At 46.4% G+C, this 20,865-nt stretch overlaps 1 protein-coding gene across 1 annotated transcript in view; it reads right to left on the minus strand.

Moving 5' to 3' along the window:
• Positions 1 to 11,568, minus strand: part of ccdc141 (coiled-coil domain containing 141) — a 217,649-nt gene extending 206,081 nt beyond the window's left edge. The window contains exons 1-2 of the mRNA XM_068035521.1: positions 11,467 to 11,568; positions 11,047 to 11,169 (exon numbers count right to left, since the gene is read on the minus strand). Coding sequence (XP_067891622.1) covers positions 11,047 to 11,169; positions 11,467 to 11,568 — 225 coding nt within the window. The remainder of the gene's footprint in view (positions 1 to 11,046; positions 11,170 to 11,466) is intronic.
• Between the last annotated feature and the right edge of the window lie 9,297 nt (positions 11,569 to 20,865).

Below are 20,865 nucleotides of genomic sequence, written 5' to 3' on the forward strand. Positions count from 1 at the left end.
CATTACTCTCTCTCATCCTGGCTGTTCCTCCAGTATGTCCCTCATCTCCGCTCCCTTAAGTCCAAGGGATGCAGACATGAAAGGATAGGCAGACACTGGCTTATCTATTCCAGATCTGGCTGGACCACATAAATCATTATCGGGTCTTGCTCTCGTCTGCTAAAACTAACTACTCTATTCCTGGACCATCCTGGAATGCAAAGATAACCTGCGGTTTATTTTCCTTAAAATGCTGACCAACCAATTTTCCCCCCAGTCCACGTTAATCAATATAGTTAACCGTTCTCTTTCTTCAGGTGTTGTCTCTCTCTCTCTCTCTTTCAAATCTGCCGTCATCACCCCTCCCCTCAAAAAAGTAGCCTTCGACCCAAACATCCTTGCAAACTACTGTCCCATCTTCAACCTCCCTTTCCTCTCCAAAGGCCTTGGGAATGTGATGTCACCTCCCAAATCTGTTGCATCTTTCCAGACTCCATGATTGAATCCTTCCAATCAAGTTTCCGTCCCTGCCGCAGTACCAAAACAGCTCTGATCAAAGTCACAAATGACATCCTATGCGACTGTGACAAAGGCAAACAATCCCTCCTCACCCTTCTTGACTGGTCTGCAGCCTTTGACACAGTTGGCCACACCACCCACTTCCAATGCCTCTCCATTGTTGTCCAGCGGGGTGGGACTGCACTCACCTGGTTCCATTCTTACCTATCTAATCGTAGCCAGAGTATCAATTGCAATGGCTTCTCTTCTTGTTCCCACACCATTAGCTCTGGTGGCCCCAAGGATCTATCCTTGGTTCCCTCATATTTCTCATTTATCTCTCATGCCCGTCAGTGACATCATTTAGGGGTAGGCGGTGGCATAGTGATATTATCACTGGACTAGTAACCCAGAGACCCAGGGTATTTCACTGGGGACATGGCTTCGAATCCCACCACAGCAGAAGGTGGAATTTGAATTTAATTAATAAATCTGGAATTAAAAGCGAGTCTAATGATGGCATGAAACCACTGTCGATTGTTGTAAAAACCCATCTGGTTCACTAATGTCCTTTAGGGAAGGAAATCTGCTGTCCTTACCTGGTCTGGCCTACATGTGACTCCAGACCCACAGCAATGCCCTCTTACATGCCCTCTGACATGGCCTAGCAAGCCACTCAGTTGTACCTAACCGCTACGAAGTCGATAAAAAGGAATGAAACCGGACGGACCATCCGGCATCGACCGAGGCACCGAAAATGACAACGGCAAACCCAGCCCTGTCGACTCTGCAAAGTCCTCCTTACTAACATCTGGGGGCTTGTGCCAAAGTTGAGAGAGCTGTTCCACAGACTAGTCAAGCAACAGCCTGATATAGTCATACTCACGGAATCATACCTTACAATGTCCCAGACACTACAATCACCATCCCTGGGTATGTCCTGTCCCACCGGTAGGACAGACCCACCAGAGGTGGCGGGACAGTGGCATACAGTAGGGAGGGAGTTGACCTGGGAGTCCTCAACATCGACTCCGGACCCCATGAAGTCTCATGGCATCAGGTTAAACATGGGCAAGGTAACCTCCGAATGATTACCACCTACCGCCCTCCCTCAGCTGATGACTCAGTACTCCTCCATGTTAAATACCACTTGGAGGAAGCACTGAGGATGGCAAGGGCACAAAATGTACTCTAGGTGGGGGACTTCAATGTCCATCACCAAGAGTGGCTCGGTAGCACCACTACTGACCGAGCTGGCCGAGTCCTAAAGGACATAGCTGCTAGACTGGGTCTGCGGCAGGTGGTGGGGGAACCAACACGAGGGAAAAACAGACTTGACCTCGTCCTCACCAATCTGCCTGCTGCAGATGCTTCTGTCCATGACTGTATTGGTAGGAGTGACCACCACACAGTCTTTGTAGAGACGAAGTCCCACCTTCACATTGAGGATACCCTCCTTCGTGTTGTGTTGCACTACCACCGTGCTAAATGGGATAGATTTCAAACAGATCTAGCAATGCAAAACTGGGCATCCATGAGGCGCTGTGGGCCATCAGCAGCAGCAGAAATGTACTCAACCACAATCTGTAACCTCATGGCCCGGCAAATCCCCCACTCTACCATTACCATCAAGCCAGGAGACCAACCCTGGTTTAATGAAGAGTGCAGGAGGTAATGCCAGGAACAGCACCAGGCATACCTCAAAATGAGGTGTCAACCTGGTGAAGCTACAACACAGGACTATCTGCGTACCAAACTGCGTAAGCAGCATGCGATAGACAGAGCTAAGTGATCCCATAACCAACGGATCAGATCGAAGCTCTGCAGTCCTGCCACATCCAGCCGTGAATGGTGGTGGACAATTAAACAACTAACTGGAGGAGATGGCTCCACAAATATCCCCATCCTCAATGATGGGGGAGCCCAGCACATCAGTGCGAAAGACAAGGCAGAAGCAATTGCAACAATCTTCAGCCAGAAGTGCTGAGTTGATGATCCATCTCGGCCTCCTCCTGAAGTCCCCAGCATCACAGATGCCAGACTTCAGCCAATTCGATTCACTCCACGTGATATCAAGAAACGACTGAAGGCACTGGATACTGCAAAGCTATGGGCCCTGACAATATTCCAGCAACAGTACTGAAGACCTGTGCTCCAGAACTTGCCACGCCCCTAGCCAAGCTGTTCCAGTATAGCTACAACACTGGCATCTACCCTTCAATGTGGAAAATTGCCCAGGTATGTCCTGTGCACAAAAAGCAGGACAAGTCCAACCCGGCCAATTACCGCCCCATCAGCCTACTTTCAATCATCAGTAAAGTGATGGAAGGTGTCATCAACAGTGCCATCAAGCGGCACTTTCTTAGCAATAACCTGCTTAGTGACGCTCAGTTTGGGTTCCGCCAGGGCCACTCAGCTCCTGACCTCATTACAGCCTTGGTTCAAACATGGACAAAAGAGCTGAACTCAGGACATGAGGTGAGAGTGACTTCCCTTGACATCAAGGCAGCGTTTGACCGAGTATGGCATCAAGGAGCCCGAGAAAACCTGAGGTCAATGGGAATCAGGGGGAAAACCCTCCGCTGGCTGGAGTCATACCTAGCGCAAAGAAAGATGGTTTTGGTTGTTGGAGGTCAATCATCTGAGCTCCAGGACATCACTGCGGGAGTTCCTCAGGTTAGTGTCCTGGGCCCAACCATCTTCAGCTGCTTCATCAATGACCTTCCTTCAATCATAAGGTCAGAAGTGGGGATGTTCGCTGATGATTGCACAATGTTCAGCACCATTCGTGACTCCTCAGATACTGAAGCAGTCCGTGTAGAAATGCAGCAAGACCTGGACAATATCCAAGCTTGGGCTGATAAGTGGCAAGTAACATTCACGCCACACAAGTGCCAGGCAATGACCATCTCCAACAAGAGAGAATCTAACCATCTCCCCTTGACATTCAACGGCATTACCATCGCTGCATCCCGCACTATCAACATTCTAGGGGCTACCATTGACCAGAAACTGAACTGGAGTAGCCATATAAATACTGTGGCTACAAGAGCAGGTCAGAGGTTAGGAATCCTGAGGTGAGTAACTCACCTCCTGACTCCCCAAAGCCTGTCCACCATCTACAAGGCACAAGTCAGGAGTGTGATGGAATACTCTCCACTTGCCTGGATGGGTGCAGCTCCAACAACACTCAAGAAGCTCGACACCATCCAGGACAAAGCAGCCTGCTTGATTGGCACCCCATCTACAAACATTCACTCCCTCCACCACCGATGCACAGTGGCAGCAGTGTGTACCATCTACAAGATGCACTGCAGCAATGCATCAAGGCTCCTTAGACAGCACCTTCCAAACCCTCGACCTCTACCAACAGGAAGGACAAGGGCAGCAAATACATGGGAACACCACCAACTGCAAGTTCTCCTCCAAGTCACACACCATCCTGACTTGGAACTACATCGTCGTTCCTTCACTGTCGCTGGGTCAAAATCCTGGAACTCCCTTCCTAACAGCACTGTGGGTATACCTACCCCAAATGGACTGCAGCGGTTCAAGTAGGCAGCTCACCACCACCTTCTCAAGGGCAATTAGGGATTGGCAATAAATGCTGGCCTGGCCAGAGTCGCCCAAATCCCATGAATGAATAAAAAAAAAAATCCAAAAGCACATCATTAGTTTTTACATGTATGCTGATGACACCCAGCTCTACCTCACCACCAACTCTCTCGATTCCCCCACTGTTGCTAAATTATCAAACTGCTTACCTGACATTCAGTACTGGATGAGTAGAAATTTCCTCCAATTAAATATTTGAAAGACTGAAATCACTGTTTTCGGGCCCTGCTCCAAACTTCATTCCCTCGCTAGACTCCATCCCTCTCCTGGAAACTGTCTGAGACTAAACCGTGGTATCATAAATTTGACCCTGAGATGAGCTTCTGATCATATATTCAAGCCATCACTGTCTACTTCCACCTCCATAACATCACCCAGCTTCAGCTCATCAGCTGCTGAAACCCTCATTCATGCTTTGTCACCTGTAGACTCGACTATTCGAAGGCACTCCTGACTGGTGTCTCACATGCTACCCTCCGTTAACCAAAGGTCATCCAAAACTCTGCTGCCTGTGTCCTAACTTGCACCAAGTCCTTTTCCCCTATCATCCCTGTGCAGATTGATCTACATTGGCACCTGGTCAAGCAACATCTTGATTTTAAAATTCTTATCCTTGTTTTCAAATCCCTCCATGGCCTTGCTCCTCCCTATCTCTGCAATCTTCACCAGCCCAACAACCCTCCGAGATATCTGTGCTCATCTAATTCTGGCCTCTTGAGCATCTCTGATTTTAATCATTCCAAATTGGTGGTCGTGCCTTCAGTTTCCTAGGCCCCAAGCTCTGAAATATCCTCCCAACAACTCTCCGCCTCTCTACCTCACCTTCCTCCTTAAAGACACTCCTTAAAACCTCTTTGGCCAGCTTTTGGTCATCTGACCTTATATCTCCTTATGTGATTCGGTGTCATATTTTGTTTTGTAATGCTCAATGAAGCGCCTCAATAAGTTTATTCTGTTAAGAGCGCTATATAAATATAAGCTGTTGTTGTTGTCGCTGGATCAGAATTCTGGAACTGCCTCCCGAACAGCACGTGGATGTATCTGCGTCATCTGGGTAAAGCAGTTGATGTAGTATATATGGACTTCAGTAAGGTTTTTGATAAGGTCCCACATGGGAGATTGGTGAAGAAAGTAAAAGCCCATGGGATACTGGGTAATTTGGCAAATTGGATTCAAAATTGGTTTAGTGGAAGGAGGCAGAGGGTGATCGTAGAGGGTTGTTTTTGTGAATGGAGGCCTGTGACCAGTGGGGTACCGCAGGGATCGGTGCTGGAACCCTTACTGTTTGTAGTGTACATTAATGATTTAGACGTGAATATAGGAGGTATGATCAGCAAGTTCGCAGACGACACAAAAATTGGTGGTGTCGTAAATAGTGAGGAGGAAAGCCTTAGACTACAGGACGATATAGATGGGCTGGTAAGATGGGTGAAGCAGTGGCAAATGGAGTTTAATCCTGAGAAGTATGAGGTGATGCACTTTGGGAGGTCTAACAAGGCAAGGGAATATACAATGGATGGTAGGACCCTAGGGAGTACAGAGGGTCAGAGGGACCTTGGCGTACTTGTCCATAGATCACTGAAGGCAGCAGCACAGGTAGATAAGGTGGTTAGGAAGGCATTCAGATACTTGCCTTTTTTAGCCGAGGCACAGAACAGAAGAGCAGGGAGGTTATGATGGAGCTGTATAAAACGCTGGTTAGGCCACAGCTGGAGGAATGTGTACAGTTCTAGTTACCACACTATAGGAAGGATGTGATTGCACTGGAGAGGGTGCAGAGGAGATTCACCAGGATGTTGCCAGGGCTGGAGCATTTCAGTTATGAAGACAGACTGGACAGGGTGGGGTTGTTTTCCTTGGAGCGGAGAAGGCTGAGGGGGGACCTGATTAAGGTATACAAAATTATGAGGGGCATTGATAGGATAGATAAGAAGAAACTTTTTCCCTTAGTGGAGAAGTCAATAACGAGGGGGCATTGATTTAAGGTAAGGGGCAGAAGGTTTAGAAGGTAGTTGAGGAAGAATTTTTTCACCCAGAGGGCGGTTGGAATCTGGAACACACTGCCTGAAGGAGTGGTAGAGGCAGGAACACTCACGACATTCAAGAAATATTTAGATGAGCACTTGAAAAGCCATAGCATACAAGGCTACGGGACAAGTGCGGGAAAATGGGATTAGTTACGACGGGTGCTTGATGGTCGGCGTAAGCGCGTTGAGCCAAAGGGCCAGTTTCTGACTCTATCACATGAACTACAGTGGTTCAAGAAGGTGGCTCACCACCACCTTCTCAAGGGTAATTAGGATGGGCAATAAATGCTGGCCTTACGAGCGATGCCCCCATCCCGTGAATGAAGAAAAAAATTGTGAAATGGCTGAAAGCACACACCCCCAGTACGTAAAGTTGAACAAAGATATCATCTCAATGTTTCAAAGTAAAACAGTTACTTTGTACTTATTAGATTTGGATCATATTTTTAGGAAGCCCACATCAGCCAGCCACTAACATGTACTGTTATAAAGGGCCACATTTCCTCAGTTAATCTTGTAAATCCAGTAGTAGTCTTGCAGTAAGGCTCAGAAAAAGACCAAGATTCAGATACTTTAGGTCCCAATCTTAGTTAGGAAATCCAGCATCGGCTTGAAATGGTCCAGAGTCCTTCCAGCCCCTTACAAAGCCTGCCATGCTATAGGGAGAGGGGCCAGAGGCAGGGACTCCCTACAAATAGCACAAATACATGTCTACCCCATGCTATGAGATGCTCTACAACCAGCCTTTCAAACTCCAGAGTGTTAAGTGCTGGTGGACGCAATCCTAGTGGAACTGTTATGATAACAGCCGTCCAAATCTGGCAATAGAAAGGTCAAACGTACAGCCCACTGCAACATCACTGCTGCTCTTTCCTACAGCTTTAAACTTTTTCTCATTTTGGTCCTATCTTTCGGAGGATATATTGTTCCGTGTCATCAGTTCATACAGAATTGGCTTTAATATTAAATAAAAACAAAAAATTCTGGAAATACTCAGCAGGTCTGGCAGCATCTGTGGAGACAGAAGCAGAGTTAACGTTTCAGGTCAGTGACCTTTCATCAGAACTGGCAAAGGTTAGAAATGTAATAGGTTTTAAGAAAATAAAGCAGGGTGGGGCAAAAGATAACAAAAGGGAAGGTGTTGATAGGACAGAGGGTCACAGAGAATAACTGACCAGAAGGTCATGGAGCAAAGGCAAAGGCTGTGTTAATGGTGTAGTGAAAAACAAAGCATTGGTGCACAGAGGGTGTTAAATGACATAATAATGAACAGCCCTGGTCCAAAGCACAAACATGAAAAAAAGTGGACAGGTACATGGTAAAAAAATGAATGATGGAATGAACTAAAATAAAATAAAAATGATAAAAAAATAAAAAATAAAACTCAAAATAAAAAATGGGGGCCCGTCACGTTCTGAAATTATTGAACTCAATGTTCAGTGTGGTAGGCGCTAGTGTGCCTAATCGGTAAATGAGGTGCTGTTGCTCGGGCTTGCGTTGATGTTCACTGGAACAATGCAGCAAGCCCAGGACAGAGGTGTGGGCATGAGATTGGGGGGGTGGGTGGGGGGGTGCATGTGGGTGTTGAAATGGCAAGCAACAGGAAGCTCGTGGTCATGTTTTCGGACTGAGCGAAGGTGTTCTGCAAAGCGGTCACCCAATCTGCGTTTGGTCTCCCCCATGTAGAGGAGACCACATTGTGAGCAGTGCATACAGTATACTAAATTGAAAGAAGTATAAGTAAATCGCTGCTTCACCTGAAAGGAGTGTTTGGGGCCTTGGATAGTGAGGAGAGAGAAGTAAAAGGGCAGGTATTACACCTCCTGCGATTGCTTGGGAAAGTGCCGTGGGAAGGGGATAAGGTGTTGGGGGCAATGGAGGAGTGGACCAAAGTGTCACGGAGGGAACGATCCTTTCGAAATGCTGACGGGGAGGGGAGGGGAAGATATGTTTGGTAGTGGCATCACGCTGGAAGTGGCGGAAATGGCGGAGGATGATCCTTTGTATGTGGAGGCTTGTGGGGTGGAAAGTGAGGACAAGGAGAACGTTGTCACGGTTCTGGGAGATAGGGGAAGGGGTGAGGGTAGAGGTGCGGGAATTGGGTCAGACACGGTTGAGGGCCCTGTCAACCACAGTGGGGGGGAATCCTTGGTTGAGGAAAAAGGACATACAAGGGATCGTTCCCTCCGCGACACCCTGGTCCACTCCTCCATTACCCCCCGACACCTCATCCCCTTCCCACGGCACCTTTCCATGCAATCGCAGGAGGTGTAATACATAAGAAAATAAGAAATAGGAGCAGGAGTAGGCCATTCAGCCGCTCAAGCCTGCTCCGCCATTCAATAAGATTATGGCTGATCTGTCCCAGGCCTCAACTCCTCTTCCGGGCCTGCTCCACATAACCCTCGACTCGCCAAGATTTCAAAAATCTATCTACCTCCTCATTAAATACATTTAGTGACCTAGCCTCCATAACTCTCTGAGGTAGAGAATTCCAGAGATTCACCACCCTCTGAGAGAAGAAATTTTTCGCATCTCAGTTTGAAATGTGTGACCCCTTATTCTGTAACTATGTCCCTTAGTTCGAGATTCCCCCACCAGTGGAAACATCTTCTCAACATCTACCCTGTCAAGCCCCCTCAGGATCTTCTATGTTTCAATAAGATCATCTCTCATTCTTCTAAACTCCAATGAATAAAGGCCTAACCTGTTTAGCCGTTCTTGATAAGACAACCCCTCGTCCCAGGAATCAACCTAGTGAACCTTTTCTGAACTGCCTCCAATGCTAGTATATCCTTCCCTAAATATGGGGACCAAAACTGTATGCAGTACTCCAGGTGTGGCCTCACCAACACCCTGTACAGTTGTAACAAGACTTCCCTATTTTTAAACTCTAACCCCTTAGCAATAAAGGCCAAAATTCCATTTGCCTTCCTAATTACTTGCTGCACCTGCATGCTAACATTTTGTGTTTCATGTACATGAAGACCCAGATCCCTCTGTGCTGCAGTATTTTGTAGTCTTTCTCCATCTAAATAATAATCTCCCTTTTTATTCTTCCTACCAAAGTGGATGACCCTCACACTTTCCCACATTGAACTCCATCTGCCAGGTTTTTGCCCACTCACTTAACCTATCTATATCCCTTTGCAGATTCTTTGTGTCCTCATCACAACATGCCTTCCCACCTATTCTTGTAGCGTCAGCAAATCTGGATACATTGCACTCTGTCCCTTCCTCCAAGTCATTAATATAGACAGTAAATAGTTGAGGCCCTAGGACCGATCCTTGTGGGGCCCCACTAGTTACGGCTTTCCAACCTGAAAAAGACCCATTAATCCCGACTCTCTGCCTTCTGTGTGTTAGCCAATCTTCAATCCATTCCAACACGTTATCCCTAATACCCTGGGCTCTTATTTTGTGCAATAACCTTTTATGATGCACGTTATCGAACGCCTTCTGAAAATCCAAATACACGACATCTATCGGATCTCCTTTATCCACTCTGCTTGTTATATCCTCAAAGAACTCTAACAAATTTGTCAAACATGATTTCCCTTTCATAAAACCATGTTGACTCTTTTTGACTGCATTATGTTTTTCTAAATGTCCTGCTATTTCTTCCTTAATAATGGACTCCAGCATTTTCCCAATGACAGATGTTAAGCTAACTGGTCTAAGCTTTCTGTCTCCCTCCTTTCTTGAATAGGGGCATCACATCAGCGGTTTTCCAATCCGCTGGTACCCTACCGGAATTCAGTGAATTTTGGTATATTATGACCAATGCCTCCACTATCTCTGCAGCCACTTCTTTGATGCAGGCCATCAGGTCCTGGCGACTAGTCTGCCTTTAGTACCATCAGCTTGTCAAGCACTTTTCCCTTGTGATAGAGATTGTTACAAGTTCCTCCCTCCCATTTACACCTTGCTCATCTATTATTGTTGGGATGTTTAGTGTCCTCCACCATGAAGACGAATGCCTGCCCTTTTACCTCCTCTCTCCTCACTATCCAAGGCCCCAAAGCACTCCTTTTAATTTAGTATACTGTATTCGCTGCTCACAATGCGGTCTCCTCTACATTGGGGAGACCAAATGCAGATTGAGTGACCGCTTTTCAGAACACCTTCGTTCAGTCCAAAAACATGACCCCGACCCTCCTGTCGCTTGCCATTTCAACACCACCCACCTCCCCTCCTCACATGCCCACATCTGTGTCCTGGGCTTGCAGCAGCGTTCCAGTGAACATCAATGTAAGCTTGAGAAACAACGTCTCATTTACCGACTGGACTGAACATTGAGTTCAATAATTTCAGAGCATGACTGACCCCCTGCCTCCCCATTTTTATTTTTAGTTTTCTCCTTTCTTTTTTCTTATTTTTCTTATTTTTATTTTATTTTATTTTGCTCCATCATTCATTTTTTACCATGTGCCTGCCCACTGTTTTTTCATGTATGTACTTTGGACCAGGGCTGTTCATTATTATGTCATTTAACATCCTCTCTGTACTAATGCTTTGTCTTTCACCACACCATTAAGACAGGCTTTGCCTTTGCTCCATGACCTTCTGGTCAGTTATTCTCTGTGACCCTCCATCCTATCAACACCTTCCCTTTTGTTATCTTTTGCCCCACCCCATTTTATTTGTTTAAAACCTATTACATTTCTAACCTTTGCCAGTTCTGATGAAAGGTCACAGACCTGAAATGTTAACTCTGCTTCTGTCTCCACAGATGCTGCCAGACCTGCTGAGTATTTCCAGAATATTTTGTTTTTATTTCAGATTTCCAGCATCAGCAGTATTTTACTTTTATTTATGGCTTTAATATTACTCTAATCTGCCAGATGAAATATAGAGTTAGGTCAGGCTTGTTTGTGTCATGCAATTGCTGCCAATTAATGGTCACCCGCACTCAATGTCCCCTTACCTTCAGTTTAGCTAGAAGGATCTCATGTTCATTCAGGATTTTCTTCGTTTCATCCACATTACTGCCAATTTCAAGCAGATTTGGTACTGATTCAACCAGCTGAAGTTCCACACACATCCCAGACTGAAATACAAGAAGGATTTGATTTACAAGAGATTAGGATTAGCATAATATGTAACCTTTGTATTTTCATGTTACTTCTACGTATAGTCAACATAAAACTGTGATTAGTACTATCAAAAAATACTTTAACTTTAGAATGTTAAAAAGACTATCTAATGCTGAGGCATGCAGAATTTTACACTGGAGTGGAGCTACAGGCTGGTAAGTAACACATAGGCCAAAGTCATCAAAATTCAATTCTCGACGTCACAAATTAATAAAACCATAGCGCACTTCACTTCAGAAAAGAAAACTTGCCTTTAATACAGCGACTACAATTCTTGAGTCTCCTGTTTGAACAGCTACAGTACTAATTGTCGTTGCTGAAGGTCGACCTCCAAAATCACTTTCACTGGACATGGTCTCTTACTCTGCAAATCATACAACAGATTGATTAATCACATAGACAGAATTTTCAACTAATTCTAAAAGATAGATGGTTGAGTAAGACAAAAAATAATAAAATTACAGTGCTCACTACTGAATATGTATTCAGGAAAAGGGCTCAGCTAACACTGGCTCGATATCCACAGCAGAGAACCGCTAGTTAAAAATAGATTGAAGCAACATGTGTTGTATCACAGCTTTAGGAAGCTGACACACCCCTATTTTGACAGCACCAATCTGCCTGTTCTGCTCCGTTATCAGCAAAGAAACACAAGATGCGGTCCTCACTCAAAACAAAGTGACCTTGGAAGATCAAATGGAAACAATTGCAATTTGAAGAAAATTAATTTGTCCCATAACAAGAGCTGTAAACATAAAATTGTCTTATTTCGACAGTTTTCAGCTTCATTTTGTAAATCATAAATCTTAACAGAGCTGTGGTAAATTTATTTCTGAGCTTATTATGAATACACTAGTGTTATGATTTGGAAAAGTCTGAGCTTAGATAACAATGTGTTGCAATTCCCATTCGGAGAAATAAAAAGACAATGTAAAGAAGTACTGGCATCCAAATCCAAAGTTACAACTTACACCTCACATGGGCAAAACCCATGTCAATGTAACCAGGTGACAACTTTACTGGCAAGCAGAATGCTACTATTATACCGGGTAACTAGAATTGCACTTAAAGCTTTGCAAGGAAAATGTAATTTCTGGAATTATCCACCAGTAAACACAAGAGATACATTTCAATTCACAGGGCAGTCATGACTGAGTTTTTTTGATGTTACAAATCAATGATTATATGACTTTAGGAAAAAATACTGTTCTTGTAAAGCAATAAAGAACTTCAAAAGCAAAAGCTGCAGGTCCAGCCCAGCTTTTTAACATTTCTGTGCAATGAAATCATATCCTGAATCAAGAAAAAGTAAGTTTGTGAATTTCAACACAAGTTAACTGTGTAACACAAGACCACTGCACAAAAATGACCAGAATTCAGCAGCTACTGCATTCAGTTGGCAATTTCAGTTTATTAGTGGATAAGAATGATTGATGGGGAAATTAAAATTCATAGCAGTGGAGTAGGGAGTACTATTCTGTGGTTGAAGGCAAAGAAATGTTGGAGCAGAGTACTGGGCCTTTAGTTTACATCTTATTGGCTCGTTACTTGCCCGGAGAGACCCTGATATCAACACTGAGTACCTAAACATTCCATTTCCCAGCACGTAATCTTGGAAAATCACGCATCTCCACAAAAAAGTAACATTCTCTGGGGCTGATTTTAACCACTGAAATTGGTGTTGACCAAGTGATAATTGTCTCAAAATACTTTCAGTAATAACACTCCAGTTGGTAACTTTTTTAAAGGGCCTCTTGGATGAGTGGCTGGAGCACCCACCTGTTTTAGGTGGCAGGCCAATTTATTATGCAAACCAATGTTGTATGAAGAAGTTAGGCCCCTGACTTCAATTTTAAGTAATGCATAGGTGGAGCATATGCCGCTCTCAGTCTGCTCATGTGTCCTAGCGTTAAGCAGACTATAAAGCAGCCCTCAATTCTGGGTACCACACTTCAGCAAGAATGTGAAGAGTGCAGAAAAGTTTTACAAGAATAGTTCCAGGGATGAGGGAGTTCAGTTACATGGATAGATTGGAGAAATTGGGGTGGTTCCCTTTAGATAACAGAAGGTTGAGCGGAGATTAGATTGAAGTGTTCAAAATAATGAAGGGTCCAGATGGAGTAGATAGAGAGAAAGTGTTCCCATTGGCGGAAGAGTTGAGAACCAGAGGACATTAAGTTAAGGTGATTGGCAAAAGAACCAACGGCAACATGAGAAAAAAAAAAATTCACGTGGCGAGTGGTGAGAATCTGAAATGCACTATCTGAGAGTGTGGTGAAGGCAGATTCAATCGTGACTTTAAAAGGAATTGGAAAAGTACCTGAAGAGAGAAAATTTGCAGGGCTATGTGGATAGAGCAGAGGGGAGTGGGACTAGTTGAGTTGCTGTTGCAGAGAACAGCATGGACAGCACAGGCTGAATGGCCTCTTTCTGTGCTGTCACCATTCTATGATCCTATTATATGGTCGGAATTTTACCAGCTCCTTGGAGATGGGCTGAGAGGCGAAAAGGCTGGCAAAATGGCATGGGAAGGCATTGGGGGGCATGCCCAATGACATCCTGCCACCATGCCATTTTGTCAGTGGTGGGAAAGCTGGCAGACATGCTGCCCATCGAGAGCCCAATTGAGCCACTTAAGTGGCCAACTAAGGGTCATTTCCCACCTCCATGGGCTGCCACCATGTGGGAAGGCTGTCCAGTGCAGCCTGGCCGCCTCCCAGCAGCTTCCAAGGGGGCTGGCTCTCCTTTTTGGATATTCCATGGCCCACAAAGGGGATCCCCGCAGCAACGGCACCACCTGCCCTCGGGGAACCTCCCCCAGCCGATCGCCAGGGCCTGCCTGCCTGGCCCTGGCATCCCCAGACTTAGCACTTCTCTAGGGCACACAGCCATCGATGCAACCTCATCCTGCAGGTGCAGCCTCAGCAATGGCCACCGCTGGGGGCAGGCTGCCATCCTTAATAGGGAAGGCAGCCCCGGTGGTGGCCACTTAACTGGCCACCATTACAAATGTGCCTCCCTGGGTCCCACTGTTGGCCAAAGTGGGCTTGCCTCCCACTTTTGGCCCTGGCAGGGGACTTTAGTTGTCATGGTAAAATGCAGCCCTGTGTTTTGAAAGTGACCACTGCAACCAAGCCACAAAATTATACTTTTGTGCAGCATGCAGGAGCAGGCATGATCCTCTCTACCCCACAAATATAATGCTGGCTACTGCTGGCCTGGGCTATCACCCCTCCACTTCACCACCCCCAATGCCAATGCTTAACTGTCGGCCAGCACAGCTCCCAAGTCACCTGATATTGTGCTGGCCCAAAGCTTGCAAGCTGCTCCTTCAGGGTGTGTAGCTTGCCATTGGCATTGAAGAGAGGCTTGGACCTCCCAGCAGCTGGAATAGGCAGGCAACCGATGCATTCTGTTGTTCAGCCACCTGAAAGTAAAAGCCTGAAATTGAGCTTTGTAGTGCTGCTGGTGTCAGCACTATGGAAGCCCCAAAGTCTGTAAATGGCACGCATCCTGTTTCTGGCTACCTACGGCACGCAAGGCACAGTGCAATGGGGCACGGCATATCATCCCATTTTGGAAGCAGAAGTGTCAGGAATGGTCGAATCGTGATGCCAAACAGGCGATTTGGCTGATTCGATGCACGTTTTCGAAACTAGGACCGTGCAGGTCCAGTGAACACCTGTGCTAATCCCTCGCAGCTGAACATGTGAACAGCTGCATGAGGGACCTCCCACCCGCACTATTTAAAGGGACAGCCATCCAACTTGAGGGAGGGGTGTTCTTTACCAATGTTCCCTTTAAAATGTAGCTGTCATGCACAGCCCTTTTTTTTGCGCGATCCCTTTTAATTATTTTGTGCAACCATGCACATGCACTAGTTGTAATAGAACTAGGCCTGCATGATAACTTTCAGGCTGCTACATGGCCGTGCATCTGCGCAGCTTAGCAGGAACAGTGCTCAAGACTTACCTCTGCTGAGGCAAAGTTTGTGGAAGTATTGTGGCTTGTTTTTGGAAGTTTTTTGATAATTTGATGCATCCATTCAGGGAGAACACAGAAGTTTGGTTACCTGTACACACAAGTGTGCAAGAGGTCCGAGGGTTGTTGTTGCAGTGCCTCTGGGTATGCAACATGACCGAGAAATGGAGTAGAGGCTGCAAAGAGGGGAAGCTCTGCAAAGATGGAGGAGGAGGAGGATCTTCACAGAAGGTCCTGTCCACCATGTGTTTTCAGAGAGCTCATACCTCCACCTCACCCAGGAGCAATGCCTGAGGTGACGCAGATTCAACAAGGAGGTTCACACATCTGTGCTACCTCCTTCAAGATACCTGCAGCCTCACACCAGGGAAAGGATGGCACTGCCAGTGGTGGTAAAGGTGATAGTTACATTAAACCTCTACACAGCTGGAATATTCTAGGCAGGAGTGGGCAACAGAGCAAACATGTCACAGTATGCCATTCATCACTGCATGCGGGAGGTGATGGAGACCCTATATGTGAAGAGAGGTGATTTTATCATGTTCTCTTTAAGCAGAGAGAAGCAGGATGAGTGGGCATGTGGATGTGCCAGGATGGTGGGATTCCCAATAGTGCAAGGAGGCATCGACTGCATGCATGTGGATCTGCAATAAAGCCTATCTACCCGACCCGAACTTGACCAAACCTGACTATGTGTCAGGTTCATGTCGAGTCAGGTCTGTATTCTGTGTCCAGCATTTGGACTCGGGTCGGGTCAGGCTGGACAGTACTGCATTGTTTTCATTTTAATCTACAATTTTTTTTCAGTTTCATTAATATGTTTGTTATTTTCGGGTTGGGTCGGGCATTTAAAAAATTTAACGGACTCAGGCCCAGGTTGGCTGTTGTTGGGTCGGGCCCGGGTCGAGTTTTAATTTTATACCCAACACAGGGACTAGTCTGCAAGCCCACATGTCAACTGGGAGAGGTACAGAAACTGCAAGGGCAACCATTCCATCAATGTGCAGTTGTGTGCAGACTATGCACGTCATTATGTCAGTGAACGCTTGCTGTCCTCTCAGTGACCTGAGGCAGTCTGCTGTTCCCACCATCTTCTGACCTCCAAGAACAATCAGAGGGTGACTACTCGGAAACAAGGTCTACCCCCTCTACTCCTGGCGGATGAACCCCCTCCAGCAACCGAACATGCGAAGAAATGGGCAGGTATTGAAAGCCATGCAGCCACCAGAAACATCATGGAGCAGATAGTCGGCATTCTCAAGCAACAGGTCTGCTGCATGGACCACTCAAGTTGAGCCCTACAATACTTGCCGGAGTACGTCACCAAATTCATGTTGGTCTGCTGCATCCTTTACAACTTAAGTCATAGAGTTATACAGCACAGAAACAGGCCCTTCAGCTCATCGTGTCTGTGCCGGCCATCAACCACCTATCCATTTTCCAGCATTTCAAGTGCTCGTCTAAATACTTCTTAAATGTTGTGAAGGTTCCTGCCTCTACCACCCCTTCAGCCAGTGTGTTTCAGATTCCAACCAGTCTCTGGGTGAAAATCTTTTTCCTCAAATCCCCTCTAAACCTCCTGCCCCTTACCTTAAATCTATGCCCCCTGGTTATTGACACCTCCGCTAAGGGAAAAAGTTTCTTCTTATCTACCCTATCTATGCCCCTCATAATTCTGTATACCTCAATCAGGTCCCCCCTCAGCCTTCTCTGCTCTAAGGAAAACAACACTAACTTATCCAGTATCTCTTCATAGCTGAACTACTCCAGCCAAGGCAACATCCTGGTGAATCTCCTCTGCACCCTCTTGGTCATCATAAGAGCACAGACATTGCCACCAAGCATCTGGAGGCCACCTCGGGAGGAAGAGGAGACAAGGAGGATACAGCCAGGACTCCTTTATTCCAGACGGGCTGTCCGACAGCGGTTGCTCAGATTCATCTTCCTTCAGTGGAACAGCTCTTCACCACTATGGCTCCACCATTCCCCATCTTACCATCCATATGGGATGCTCCATCACTGCATCTCCTTTTCCAAGATCCTGCAATAAAAGCCACCAATAATAACATTTCCATAACATCTTTGTTCAAAAAATCATCTACTTATACAAACAAAAATGAACGATTCACCCTTGTGCATTCCCTTCTTGCCAATCTTGTGGGTACTTTTGCCTGTCCTGGTGCTCATACCAAGTGTTACCCCAGTAGTTCCAGCATGGCTGGTGGAAGGCTGCTGACTTTCAAAAGGGAGACTGCAGATGGCTTTGCAAGATGCTCTCGAGCAACTCTGGGCCTATGAGGACTGGCTTCAGACTGCCACATCATAGCATGGGCGGCAGCAGTCTGGGCTGGCTAGCTGAGAGGTAACAGCAAGGAGGCTAGCGGAGTGGCTGTGGTGGCAGCATGAATGTTGTCATTGTGCGAAAAGGCAGCAGGTTTGTACTCCATGGAGCTGCTGTGACTCCCAAGAGGCAGTGCTTCAACAACCCTAGTAATCTGTTAGAGCACAGATTGCTGAACTGTCATGAGATCCTGCAAACCCTTTTGAGCACCAAGATCCACAGCCATGATAGCAGCAATTTGAGTCTGTATGGCAGCAAAAATGGATCTCATGATTTGCGTCTGAGCTTCCATTGCAGTGCTGAGATGATGGAAGGCTTTTGCCTGTACTGCAGTAGAAGCTGAGACATTGGCCATCAGATCCTACATCATAGCTGAGTCCGCAAGTACTGTAAAGAAGTTGGCCACAACTTCCTAGCTGGACGCGATGGGCTCTAAGCTCTGCACAATACCCTCTTCCACATTGGAGCCACACTCCTCCATGCTCCTTGACAGTGGCAGGAGGATGTCTGGTAGGCCTGTCAATGCAACACACATCTCAGTGTTCATCCTCATCAGTGTTCTTCTGTGTGCCATCCCATTGAAGTCCTTATCTAAGTCCCCTGTAGCAGAACCAGTTTGCGACCTCACCCTCTGGTTAGATGGCACACGAATTATCCTTTCCCTCTGGCCTTGCTGCAGCCCATTCGTGCCTGACGATGCACCACATGCTGATCCTGACTAAAGTTTGCGCAGTGCCAGTATATGAGCTGATGGCTGCAAGTGTCAGATGAAGTATCAACGCTTCTTCATGTTGTTTTCTCTCTTGCTCCTGAGGCTGCTGTGGCTGGACAGGTGGCAGTTTTTGGGTATCTGAAAGCAGAAAATCTGAAGGGGAGGGTTTGTGTGTGGGAAGGGGGTGGGATGAAAAGCAATAGGTTCATGGTCACACCATCTGCAGCTTGCACCTCAGGCTAGAAAGCAGAATGTGGGTGAGTTAGGAGTTGAAAAAGGGTATAAGGCAGCAACATACTGCCATCCTCATTGTTCTCAGTGAGGCTGGATGGAACGGGCTCTGTCACAGTTGGATTCATGAGGCACAGCATCATCTCCTCTGTAGGGCTAAGGAGATGTAGGCATGCCTGTCCATTGCCAGTTCTGCTCTGCTCCCTTCTATCGTGTGCCACCTTGTTCTGCAAGAGAGGGAGGAATGGCAGCGATTGTGTTGCAGTGCGTTTGGGTGATATGCCTGGAGGTATGTGAAGGCAACAAAAGGTGTGTGTGTGAGGTTGGCATCATTGGAAGGTGTGCGAAGGCGAGGTGGTGCATCAGAATGTTGGGCCTGAGTCCTGACTGCTAGAGATTGCTAATGGGTGAATGGTGGGGGTGTTGGTGCATTGAGCAGCATAAGAAATTGGGGCTATGGTGGGTGGGAGAGGTCATATGAAGATGCATTCACTGACCTTGACCACCCACTGAGCTTTTTCAAGCACTGTTGTCAGGTCCTTGGGGCTAGACTCTGGGAGTTGACCTCCCTGGCAATCTGGTCCCACTCCCTTTGGAAGGCATTTGAAGGCCTCCTGGCCTTAAAGAGAAACATAGCCTCTCTTCTCCTATCATTGAGGCGTCCAGCACCACATCTGTGAACCTGGGAGCCCTGTCTCTGCCCTGGTGCTCCACTTGCTGCAGGCTACAATCAGGAAAGAGAAAAGGCAGCATGAAGTTAGCATTCTGCCTGCCTCAACTTAACTGAGCGCAGTCAGATTGCAAATCCCAATTCTGCACCTGAAAACGGATGCAGACAAGTTTTTAACCCAAAATTTACCTCTCTTTCTGTTACAAGAAAAGAAAAGACAATTTTATTTGCTGGTAAAATTTCTCCCTTATTATATGATGTAAAACCACATGACAAAACCCATCCAATATGAAGGTGGTCTTAGATGAAAAAAAAACTTGTGGTGGTAACATTGAGCACAGGTAAAGATAGGAAACACACCAAGTTAAAACTGTACAAGAATATTTAATGCACATTCTGTTCTACCTCATTCTGTGATTCTATATAATTAAAAAGAAGGTTGAAATCCAGACTTTGATGACTTAGATGAGGACGTCAATGGGATGGCACACAGAAGAACACTGATGAGGATGAACACTGAAATGTCTGTTGCATTGGCAGGCCTACCACACATCCTCCTGCCAATGTCAAGGAGCATGGAGGAGTGTGGCTCCAACATGGCAGAGGGCATTGTGCAGAGCTTAGAGCCCATCCTGTCCAGCAAGGAAGTGGTGGCCAACTTCTTTACAGTACTTGCAGACTCAGCCATGATGCAGGATCTGATGGCAGCTTCTACTGCAGTAAAGGCAAAAGCCTTCCATCATTTGAGATTTAGAGATTTGAGATTTAGAATGCAGTTTACAACATAATCCAAACTGCTTGGCAACACACTCATCTGCGAGCCCATGTGGTTTGAAGTGGAGCCTGGAGTGTTTCTCCTGTCTCCACATTCAGGTAAGCATACTTTAAATACTTACCTTGTTGGTTGTTGTATGCAGTGGCCCCTTTAAGGACCACCTGTTAGGCCACATGTTTAGACATGGTTGCATGTAAACCTGGCTACATTCAGCACAATTCAATATTGCAGAGGGGGCCTCAAGCAGGCATTAAACTCTTTATTTGAATATGCAAAGAGTTTAATGCCTGATTAAGTCGTGAGCCCTGGGCACCTCTCTCTTGCCAACACCAATATGGTGGGCAGTTGGGTGCACTCACAGCTCATAATGAGCATAGGCTTTCTGCCTGTTATACTTCAGGCTTGGGCATGGTGTCATCCAATTTCTAGGCCCTAGGCTCCATTAGGGCAATTAGGGATCGGCAATAAATGCTGGCCTGGCCAGCGACGCCCACATCCCATGAATGAATTTTAAAAAAGTATATTCTTTGGGCCTCCTTATCTCGAGAGACAATGGATACGCGCCTGGAGGTGGTCAGTGGTTTGTGAAGCAGCGCCTGGAGTGGCTATAAAGGCCAATTCTAGAGTGACAGGCTTTTCCACAGGTGCTGCAGAGAAATTTGTTTGTTGGGGCTGTTGCACAGCTGGCTCTCCCCTTGCGCCTCTGTCTTTTTTCCTGCCAACTACTAAGTCTCTTCGACTCGCCACATTTTAGCCCCGTCTTTACGGCTGCCCGCCAGCTCTGGCGAACGCTGGCAACTGACTCCCACGACTTGTGATCAATGTCACAGGATTTCATGTCGCGTTTGCAGACGTCTTTATAACGGAGACATGGACGGCCGGTGGGTCTGATACCAGTGGCGAGCTCGCTGTACATGTGTCTTTGGGGATCCTGCCATCT

The sequence above is a fragment of the Heterodontus francisci genome, chromosome 7 (assembly GCF_036365525.1).
Source record: "Heterodontus francisci isolate sHetFra1 chromosome 7, sHetFra1.hap1, whole genome shotgun sequence".
NCBI classification, from domain to species: domain Eukaryota; kingdom Metazoa; phylum Chordata; class Chondrichthyes; order Heterodontiformes; family Heterodontidae; genus Heterodontus; species Heterodontus francisci.